General features: G+C 32.1%; 2 protein-coding genes across 3 annotated transcripts; one reads left to right on the forward strand and one right to left on the reverse strand.

The window, feature by feature from the left end:
- Window positions 1–289: 289 nt before the first annotated feature.
- Window positions 290–6,063, reverse strand: LOC110426448 (xylose isomerase family protein). Of its 2 annotated transcripts, XM_021441653.2 has the most exons (21): window positions 5,922–6,063; window positions 5,411–5,500; window positions 5,209–5,313; window positions 4,907–4,981; window positions 4,705–4,834; window positions 4,523–4,614; window positions 4,321–4,371; window positions 3,579–3,655; window positions 3,428–3,482; window positions 3,222–3,323; window positions 3,008–3,059; window positions 2,755–2,800; window positions 2,614–2,669; window positions 1,925–1,976; window positions 1,723–1,802; window positions 1,538–1,608; window positions 1,400–1,440; window positions 1,188–1,287; window positions 1,028–1,099; window positions 866–943; window positions 290–536 (listed from the first exon to the last, which is right to left on the reverse strand). In XM_021441653.2, the coding sequence occupies exons 2-21, from the start codon at window positions 5,486–5,488 to the stop codon at window positions 501–503; spliced, it is 1,449 nt and encodes a 482-aa protein (XP_021297328.1). In that variant the 5' UTR covers window positions 5,489–5,500; window positions 5,922–6,063; the 3' UTR covers window positions 290–500. The 2 variants fall into 2 exon arrangements, with proteins under 2 accessions (XP_021297328.1, XP_089641370.1); XM_089785244.1 differs by lacking the exon at window positions 5,922–6,063 and having other exon boundaries at window positions 5,411–5,527.
- Window positions 6,064–8,530: 2,467 nt separating this feature from the next.
- Window positions 8,531–9,646, forward strand: LOC110426427 (F-box/kelch-repeat protein At3g23880-like). Its single transcript, XM_021441632.2, has one exon. It carries the CDS (start codon window positions 8,531–8,533, stop codon window positions 9,644–9,646), a length of 1,116 nt encoding a protein of 371 aa, XP_021297307.2.
- The last annotated feature ends 949 nt before the right edge of the window (window positions 9,647–10,595 follow it).

Genomic DNA, 10,595 nt, shown 5'->3' on the forward strand with positions numbered 1-10,595 from the left:
ATCTGAATGGTTCATGATGCTGTATCCCACATCAGATAAAAATGCGATTTAATAAGAACTCGCCAGAGTTGAAAGCATCTAGTGTTAGGCTTGATAAATGGAGACAACTAGCTAAGCACAAAAAGTACATAGAAGGTCTTAGGCCATATCCAGTGAGCTGAGTCATAGCTGACATCAAACTCTAGCAAAACAACAGAACTACTAAAGCTACTTTTGACCAAACATTTATTGTATCAAACTTCGATGAATTCAAAGTTGCTCTTGTCATCGCATACCAACACACACAACATTCAAAGGGGAACGAAAAAGGTTGTATGTTCCCATTCATGGTAAGATGCATTTCCACCAAGAGTTCAACCGGTTAGGGGACAAGTTTTACTTTGAAATTATATACTAAACTATCGTAAACAACTACAGAACTGTATTATTGATACAGTATCATTGATTATTCCTAATTAGAAAGGCAAAAAACTCTAACAACTTATGCTAATCACAGTCTCCTACAATGCAGATTGGAAAATCATCTCTGCAAGTTCCTGCAACAACACAAACAAATAGTCCTTTTAGATTTGATTCATACTGAGAAAACATCATACTAGACAATAATCTAGAATAAAGCAATGCACAACGGCACATATTTAAAATAAGTTCGTAAAAAAATCAAAAAACTTATTCATATAGAAAGAAGCTTGAAATGGAACATGTTACTCTTGACTCTGTGAAAATAATTGTCTTGTGGCATTTTTATAAACCCCAACCCCAAATCCCAACCTCTACTACTCGATATTTGAGCAACATGGTCATCATGGTCAATCATGAAGTTAGTAAGCCTATAAATATTGTAAAATGTAATATATCTAACTACCTGCTTGGCTGAAGCAACCTTGGGCTCGCCCCATTCCTTGGCTAGCTTCTCAAGCATTTCAAAATCAGCTTTCCCAGCCTGTTGGATGATGCATTACTTACATTAGCCATAAAAAATTACGTATTTTACACCAAAAAGGAAGATATTACAGAAACACATCACCTCAATTTCAGCACCAATTTCTGTGTCAAAGCTGGAATATCGCTTACGAACAAGCTCAGCCAAAGAACCATCCTATAATCAACAAATGCATTAATAAAGCAAAATAGGGAGAAAGTGAACGCGTAAATAAGTGGAGGAAACTTGATATATAATATATTACCTCAATTAGCTTGGCAGCATTTCGGAGTCCACGGGCCAAGGTGTCCATTCCACTAATATGAGCAATGTACAAGTCCTCAACATCCGTACTCTCTCTCCGTCTACAAAATCATAAAAACTCAAAATTTTTATCTCAGCAGGATGAAAGCAATCAGAGTCTAGGTAGATACAATCACAGGTGAAAGAAAATTAACAAGGAAAAATCACACTCACAATTTTGCATCAAAGTTGAAGCCTCCTGGTGCTAATCCTCCCTGTAATAAACAAATGTGAAAACACCAACTGTAACCTCATTGGGAGTCAAACTCTCATTGAACTATCAAAAGTAAATAAAGACAATCCTTCACATACATTTCTTATCACACTTAGCATAACCATAGTTGCCTCTCCAATATCTGTCATGAACTGATCTGTATCCCAACCTGTATTGCAAACAAATCCATATCTTAAATTCTAAGAGGACTGTAGTTCCAACTTTGTGAACCGAAAGTAAGAAATTTTCAAAAAATAGGATGCTTTTAGTTATTGAATAGTACCAATCTGAGGATCGCCAGTGTTCGCATCAATATTTCCTAGCAATCCATTGATTCTTGCAGTCTCAAGATCATGATGACAGCTGCAAATTACACAAGCACCATAGATTGGCAGGGGAAATTTACATGTATGCAGTTGTTGGACAATTTTACTCAGAAATAATAAGCAAGAATCACAAAATTGAAAGAATGGAACATCACAAACCTGTGACCAGAGAGGGTGGCATGGTTGCATTCAATGTTAAGTTTGAATTCTCCTGTAAAAGGAAAGAGTGAACAGTGAGTCAAAATGCAACTGCCAACCAACAGAGACAATAGCTAACATTGATTAGAGCTGATCAACTAAAATTTCTGATGTTCTGCAAAGCATGGTTTGCAACATGAGGTATTTGAATAACGATGACAGTTTACTTCATTACAGTTTCTGACCACGGACGACAAAATGTTTCTACATAAGAAAATACCATAAGGCCCAATAAATTCCAAAATAGGTGATATTTTTCTCCGGGCTGAGGGTTACGCCTTCTATCGTATTTTTTCTCAGCCAGCTACTCTTACCATTGAATAATCAGTTTCTTCTTTGTTCTCCTGATAAAAGCATGACTTAAACACTTGATTTTATCTAAAAGGGTGCAGTTTTCACTTTTCAAACAGCACATATAGTCACATTCATGAAATCAACTCTTGCGTTACCAGGTAACAGTTATCTATGAGACAAGTCCCCTTCAATGCACAAGTTTCTTGTTTGGCCAAACGAATGGACAAGTTTAGGTTATACTTTATTTAGCCAATGCATGCTGAAAATTAGAACCATGATTATTAAAAACAACAGAGTTAACAAAGATCATTTGGAAGGCAACATTAGGGATCAGATGAGAATTCATTAGAGCTCACCAAGCAGCCCGTATTTTCGCAAGAAGTTAGCTGTTGTTGCAGCATCCCAGTCATACCTGGAAAAATTAAGCATAGTTCATACAAAGAACAGAAGGGACTTAATTGACATTACTAAGCACAAAAGGGATTGTTGAAACATACTGATGTTTGGTAGGTTCTTGAGGCTTAGGTTCAATCAGTAGAGTCCCTGAATCAAATTACGTTCCATTACAATTTCAGAAAAATGGAGAAAAAGAATGATAAAGAACAGTAGGGAAGAAATGCAGATTGTAGAAGACTCCTTTGGTCCAGAACAGCATCTTTTTCTTTTTTTGTTACCTTCTTCCTACCCACCCATATTTGCAGGAAGGAGAATTATCATACAGTTTTTAAGATTATTATAATGGAAAATTACCATTGAATCCAATCTTCTTCTTGTAGGCAACAGCACCTTCTAGAAATCTTGCCTGTCAAAATAAATAACAATAGTTTAAGCTGATGAGAACTAAGACACCACATCAGAAACAACTTCAAATAACTTTCAATCAGGAAAAATGCAAAAAATATAGTAAATCTTTTAACTACATTAAAACTAACAAAAGCTGACATTGAAAAACATAACAAATTACCAGATGATCAAGCTCTCTTTCCATGTCTGTGTTCAAGAGTGATTGATAACCCTCACGACCACCCCAAAAGACATAGTTTTCACCCCCTAGATAATGTGTGACCTATAGAACAACCAGAGCAGTGTATAAGCAATTATAAGGAATAAAAACAATGTAACCGTAAAACTAAATGCACAAAAATAGACAAAGTTTCCTCTGCCACCCACCTCCATGGCTTTCTTGACTTGAGCTGCAGCATATGCATATACACCCACTTCAGAGCTGCAAAGCAAACACAGATGTAAGTATTACGTTCATCAAGGGTCATGGCAATGACATTCTATTCAGGATATATGCAAGACACTCAGTTAAGGATACCTAGTAGCACCACCATGCATGTAACGAGGATGCATAAATAGTTGAGCTGTACCCCACAGAGGACGGATCTTGTCTCCCTGCATTGTCAAGCAACAGAGATGTTCAAGAAACACATAACATAGTTATGTTTTAAGCAAGAAACACTTATCAAGCAGTGTATATTGAAGCCCTACATGCAAGCATAATGTTCCATACAAGAAAATATGCCAAAACAAGTTGCCAAATTATTGTGAAGAGAAAAAATAGATTCTTAGTCTATTAGAAGAGAAAATATAGCTAAAAAAAGGCAAGCCCCAATTAACAAGCCTTCTCCAATCCCAAACTATTAATACAAGATTGTAATTTTTCTATTTCTTTCCATCCCCAGGTAGGCAACCAAGCACTCAAATGAGACAATGACACTCTACTAGGACGCCTAGTAACTTATCTTTATACTTCTTTAACAAACAATAAACTAGTTCAACTTGTTTACATGATATGCATATGTTGACTGTAAATGACATGGCATGGGCAGGCTTAGATAATAACAGGCACAGTGCACACAACCAGTGTAATATTGATTGATAAATCCACACTGTTAAAAACTAAATAAAAATAAATAAGTAAATAAGATGTAAAGAGATCTAATCTTAAAGAGATGTTCAAGAACGTGTAGAATTATATGAAAGAAAAAAAATAGGAGATTAGGCACTTAAATAAGAGAGAATCCATTTAACACTTCTTTGCACATTCAGCTAGTTACCTGAAGTTCTTTAGCAAGGGCAACCACCTCATCCAAGTTTGCATTAGCTTCCTACAACAAACACAATAATACAATTATTGATAGACAATTACAAAAAGTAAAAGGATGGTTGTCAAGGCAGTTTAGAAGAACCAGTTCATTTCCAAATCCAAACATTCAAATATAAAAGCAACTTTAAGTGCTAACAAAAAACTTATCTGACCTCTAGGGTTTTGCCATCAGGAGCAATGTCCCTGTCATGAAAACACCACCGATCAACTCCAAGCTTGTTTATGAATTCAAAGTTGGCTCTCACTGCAATTTGTTTTAAGGAACAAAGAAGATTACTGCATGTCACAAATTAGTCTTAATCAGAGACAGGTAGGCAATAACAATCAATCTTACTTCTTCTTTTGGCCATAGCAATGGAATTGGTACCATCTTCCCATGGCCAATACTTAGTGGGTGCACCAAAAGGATCAGCACCTGTCCCACGGAATGTATGCCAAAATGCAACACTAAATCTCAACCAGTCCTACATCATTGATAACTTGTCAGAAACCATGAACATCTTGATAAATAATATAAGTTAAGAATAGAAACCAACCTTCATTTTCTTCCCAAGAATCTCCTCTTCCGCATTGTACCATTTGTATGCAAGTGGATTTTTGCTAGAAGTACCCTGCAGTCAAAATCTCTGTTAAATATCATATGTCTGTATAATTAACCTATGATAATCACAACTCTGTTCACTTTGAGAAACATATTTCTGATTTCTAATAAAATCTTCCAACAAGAGAAAAATGTAGCGTTTCAGTTATAACAAAGTAAAAATTACACCCCTTTAAATTTTAATTAACCAACACAAGTACATACTTTTGCATATCATTGGGATGTAGCCATCTTTACCTCGTACTTAATTTTGGGAATTCCAGGGAAAAATTCCCCTTCCCAATCATCATCTTCAGCACATTTTCCACCAAGATCAGCAGGGCATGTTTGTGGTACAGCATTCTACGAACAAAAACATTCCAATTCAGAAAAAAAATAAAAGAAGAAAAGTAACATAATACAATCTACATAAAGAATACTATAAAGGAAGATCTTTTACCACTATAAAAGAGACCACATTCATACAAAGAAGTAATAATAAAATCCTGCCAGCCATATTTTTCTTTTCCAGTGTCATGCAAACTAAACCCTGCAAAAACATAACCAACCAAACAAATAAATACTAATATCAACTAATAATTATCCCAAAAAAAAGTATTTTTAAGGATTATCCATCATCATAAATCACATAAAAATCGGTCAAACATCAAACTTTAGAACAAAAGAGAAAAAATTAAACTTTAACAATCAGAAACTAATGATCTAAGAACAATCAACTCGAAAAGGTAATTAGCAAAATCAAATTTTTGCAGATAAAAGATAAAGAATCTGTTTTTCTTTTCTCTGATGAATACCCATCATCAGATATCACACAAAACCAACAACAGCATACAGAAAAATTGAAAATTTTGAACCATACCCATCATCGGAAATCGCATGAAAAATCAAGGTTCATTCTCAATTTTTTTTTTTTATAAAAAAAAAAACCAGCTGAAAGATAGAGGACTTACAGATTGAAAAACAGAGACGGGGGTTTGAAAAGGAGGAGAAAAGAGCTGGAGAAGAGTGGAAGAGACTCAGTATTTATATGTAAGTTGAAGAAAAGAGTATCGGATTAGAAGTGTGTTAAAGCGTAATTATTTTCAAATTGATTTTCAAATGATTCGTTTGGATAAGGATAGGTACATTGCGTCACCAGGTGTAAGTCCTTTTTTAATAGCTATTAATTAGGAAATTAGGGTTTTTTTCCTTTTTTAAATACTAATAAATAACATAAAAAAAGATAAAAATATATTATAAAATTTATATTTAATATACCGTCCAGATTTGATATCTTTCAAATAATCAATTATGATTTTGTTAATAAATAAATTTAAATATTAAAAAATTTAAAAATAAATATTTATAATTTTTAAGTATATTTATTTTGAATTGTAATATGTGATTAAATAATTACGTATAAGTATTATACTTAAATATAAATTTATATTATATTATATTATATTAAAAATTTATTGATAATTTAACATATGTCTAACTAACAGGGAGTCAAATTCTTAAATTATGCAATAAATATACAATTCTAACATATTCATCCTTCTCGCCTTATGAAATTTATTTATATTAATAAATAAAATTATTTTTGCATTTAGGACTAATTTTGTTTGTCACAAACACTATGTATTATTTTTTTATTGTAATTTTCTTTAACACAAACACTTTTTATTATTTTTATTATTAAATTGAATATTTAAGTGTAAATATAACACCATTCATTATTTTATATTTTTTATTAAATTTAATATTTGTGAAAAATAAGAAAAAAAAAATGAAATCCGATGAACCTTCTCTTTCAACCCTTTAGACTAAGGTTTCTATGAGATAACAACATACACGTATGTCTCACGTGGCAGTTTCCTATTTTGTTAAATTTCCTTTGCTAAAGTTGAATTTCTTATCCAATATGGTTGAAATACTACTTTATAAAGAACTTATGCTTTGAATTTCATTTACCTTTTTTTCTTTTTAAAAAATTGGAATATATGCTTAATTACTTACCTATGTTCCAAGTTTATTAACATTATTTACAATTATTTTTTTTATAACTCGACAGATTATTTAATAGATTCAAAATTACTTATTGTAAAATCAAATAAACTAATCAAATGACACAAATTTCATATTTAATGTTATGATTAAAATGTAAATTTACTACTTTCATTAGTTAGGTCAGAGTCATCACTAATCTTTTAATTGGCCTAATTTTACTATAATACTTTTAATTTGGAAGCGAATTTAGCCCAATTGTAGAAAAATATTTCAAAATAAATATTTATTTTGAGAGATTTTTAAATTTTTATCTATATAGATGAATTGAGTTTCGTTTTGTTAAAGTGTATAAATATTTTACACTGACAGTACATCAAATGTACACTTATTTACTCTGTGATTGGTTCAAATTTACAACTAGTACTTCAATTAATTTAATTTTATTACTGCACTTTTAATTTTGAAACAAGTTTGATGGTATTGTTGAGAAATTGTTAACAAAATATTCAATTGGAAATTGTTTTATAATTTTAAAAAAAAATTTGAAGATAACATGACATAAGAAAAATCTCCAATTCTACGTGTCCTCAAGCAATAATATTACCTTCAAAATTATTGCAAAAATCAAACATTTTTAATTTTTGTGTCAATTTTTGCCTTTTCATTATACTACGTCATTTTTTCTGAACGAAAAATAAGATAATATGTAATTGAGCCAATTAAAAGCTTAATAATAAATTTAAACTACCAACATATTAAAATAATAAATTTACACCTTAATTTCTAATATTATTTCCAATATATATAATTTTAATTTAGTTGCTTCCTCGAAGAAGTAACATTTTGAAGTAAATGAAATGGAATTTGAAGTTTCCTAGTGGTATAAAGCTAAATTAAATAAAGTGATAATAAAAAATAGCTAATTTAATAAATAATTTCGCACATTCAAACCACCAAAGCAGATTGCTATTCCCAAAAGTGTTAACAACTTAAATTTGATTAATAAGAGCATATTATTTAAATTTGATTTAAATATTTAAGTTAATAATAAAAATATATTTTTTATATTTAAAAAGATATAATATTAAAATTTTTTATTTTTGAAACTAAAGAGAAAAAAAAGGTTATAACCCATTGTGAAGAATCAAGATCGGTCTCTAAGCTCATCCGTAATAATATTTTCTTAAGACCCCATTCACCGATCATAAATATATTTTATTTTTAAATTTATGAATTAAAACATCTCATTTACCACATTCTATTCAATTTTAGTTGCATAAAATATATATAAAACTCTAATATATTCATGAAATTTATTTATTTATTTATTTACCATCCTAATGATTATGCAAAGTAGTAGTAACTTTGTTTGACATAAGCACTTATTTAATTGAGTATTTAAATGCAAATACAATTCCCTTCACCATTCCGTGAATAAAGTTTGGCTTGCGGCATCATCTTTGTTGGTTGTTGACGTATTTTTTGAGTTGCTGTAGACACAGAGACCTTGCCTTTGAAGTCTTAATCCTTTGTTTCAGATACAGAACGAAGAATTGCTCCGATGCCAATCATGGACAAGGAATTGCCAGAAATCCTGGTCATGGAAATCCTTTTGAAGCTTCCTGTTAAATCCTTGATGAGATTCAAGTGTGTTTGCAAGTCCTGGTACTCTTCTTTTCAAACTTCCTATTTTATCACCAATCATAGAAACGATAACCTCAATCTCCTTTTCTTCAAGGGTTTTCATAAGGGCCCTCACCTCGTCCCACTTGCAACTAAAATAGAAATTAAGAAACATGGTGGACTTGAGTTTAATGTGAAAGTCCAGGAAAATATCCGTATTCCTGTCTCTCTCTCTGGTTGTGGTTGGCGACTCAGAGTGTTTGATAGTTGGCGACTCACAGTGTTTGGTCCGTGTAATGGCTTGCTTTGTTTGCACGATGGTTCTAGGATTACCCTCTGGAATCCTTCCACGAGAGAAGTTAAGCTCCTTCCTGAATCCCCTATCCTATGTCCTCCTTCTGCTGATCGCATTTATTTTTTTTGCATTGGGTTCGGGTTTGATCGCAAGTCAGATGATTACAAGATTTTAGTGAAGGTTGCTCATCATGTCCGGTCAGAATTTATATGTCTAATTTATTTATACAGCCTAAATACAAATTCTTGGAGAGAAATTCCTCACCCTAACGTCTTTATTAACCCCCTTTCGTTTAACACTTACATAAACGGCATTTACTATTGGAAAGTAGCCTGTAGTTATGTGATCCTTTCTTTCGACATGGCTGAAGAGGTTTTCTCGACATTACCCTTCCCGAATTTCGCTAAGTCTAATGCTGGGTGTTGTTGGCGTATGACTTCCTTTAATGAAGCTCTTGCTACAATTGTTTATCCAAAGGAAGGCATGGAAAAATGTTACGACGTATGGGTCTTGAATGGATATTCATGGACTAAACAACTTACAATTGGGCCTATTCTAGGAGTCCAGAGGCCGTTGGCATTGTGGAAAAATGGAGAAATGTTTTTGCTAGGTGAAAACGATACACTGGTTATGTTTGATCCTTGCACTAAAAAGCTTCAGGATTTCGGAATCCGCATGCCTAAGTACACAAGGCAGCCACCTGTTTATGCTGAAAGCATTGTTCCAATCAAGGAAATTTCAGAGTGTGGGGCAAAATTATGCCTCTAAGGCTTCAATAATATTGTTTCAAGAAGAAGAGAGTAGTATTCGATCCCTTTATTGTGTTTATTAATTACTATTGATTTTGGTCATAGATTTGATGATTTTGAAAATTTTTATTGTCCAATTTTTTTTTTTATTTATCATTTCTGGCTTTAATATTATTAGCTTTAATAATGGTAGATTTTTGTAATGTGGGCTGCTATTGAGTTTTGTGTGATAAAGCAATAGAAACCTTGATTAATTAAATACTAGTGTCTATCTTACATGAGCATGCTAGCTTGAACTGTTGAATCCATTGCATCATTGTGCCCTGCCATGTATTATTAACTAAAATTTAATTACATCATATACATATATAGTTTACTGGAAAAATCTATAGAGAAGGAGAGAAATTCAACTTTAAATTCCAGAACTTATAACTTCACAACTTCAACTTCAGATTGCAGAACCCCAACTTCTTCACATCATTGCATTCAAGACAATTTAGGTTACCAAGTCTCTTCAACTTTTGCCTTATATAGTTAGGTGTCTCACATTAATTAATGCTATAAATATGATGTAGCACTAGAAGATTGGCCAGGCAATAGGGAAATGTGTCATTTATCTTGCTGCTCCTAAGATTTAGCACTGCCACAACTATTTTATTGTGGTAATGGCCCTTTCTTTTCCAAATCATTAACATTAAGGTTAATACTCTTGAGTTATAGCTAGGTGTCTCACATTAATACTGTAAATTATTCCGATGCACTTTCAGGGAATTTTGCTTTAATCATGGCCATAGCATAAAAAGAAGTTTTAGAGCAGACCAAGAGAAGAGATTTCTACCTATTAACATCAGTGCATGCCATTTATTTTTGCTGGTATAGAACAAGCAAGTTTTCTTTTAAAAAAAAAATGTTTATTACCATTTAAATTTTGACAATACTATGCCACAAAGAGCAATGTAATTCAGAAA

This window comes from Theobroma umbraticum, unplaced genomic scaffold (genome assembly GCF_002168275.2).
Source record: "Theobroma umbraticum cultivar Fairchild unplaced genomic scaffold, ASM216827v3 scaffold_55.0, whole genome shotgun sequence".
Classification (NCBI taxonomy): Eukaryota; Viridiplantae; Streptophyta; class Magnoliopsida; order Malvales; family Malvaceae; genus Theobroma; species Theobroma umbraticum.

Coding starts and splice junctions, on each gene's coding strand:
- LOC110426448 (XM_089785244.1), bottom strand. CDS start 5,512: ATGTTTTTGCAGGGTTTAGTTTGCATGACACTGGAAAAGAAAAATATG. Junction 3,324..3,427: donor AAGTCAAGAAAGCCATGGAG/GTGGGTGGCAGA, acceptor GTTGTTCTATAG/GTCACACATTATCTAGGGGG. Junction 2,670..2,754: donor CAAGAACCTACCAAACATCA/GTATGTTTCAAC, acceptor TAATTTTTCCAG/GTATGACTGGGATGCTGCAA.
- LOC110426427 (XM_021441632.2), top strand. CDS start 8,531: ATGGACAAGGAATTGCCAGAAATCCTGGTCATGGAAATCCTTTTGAAG.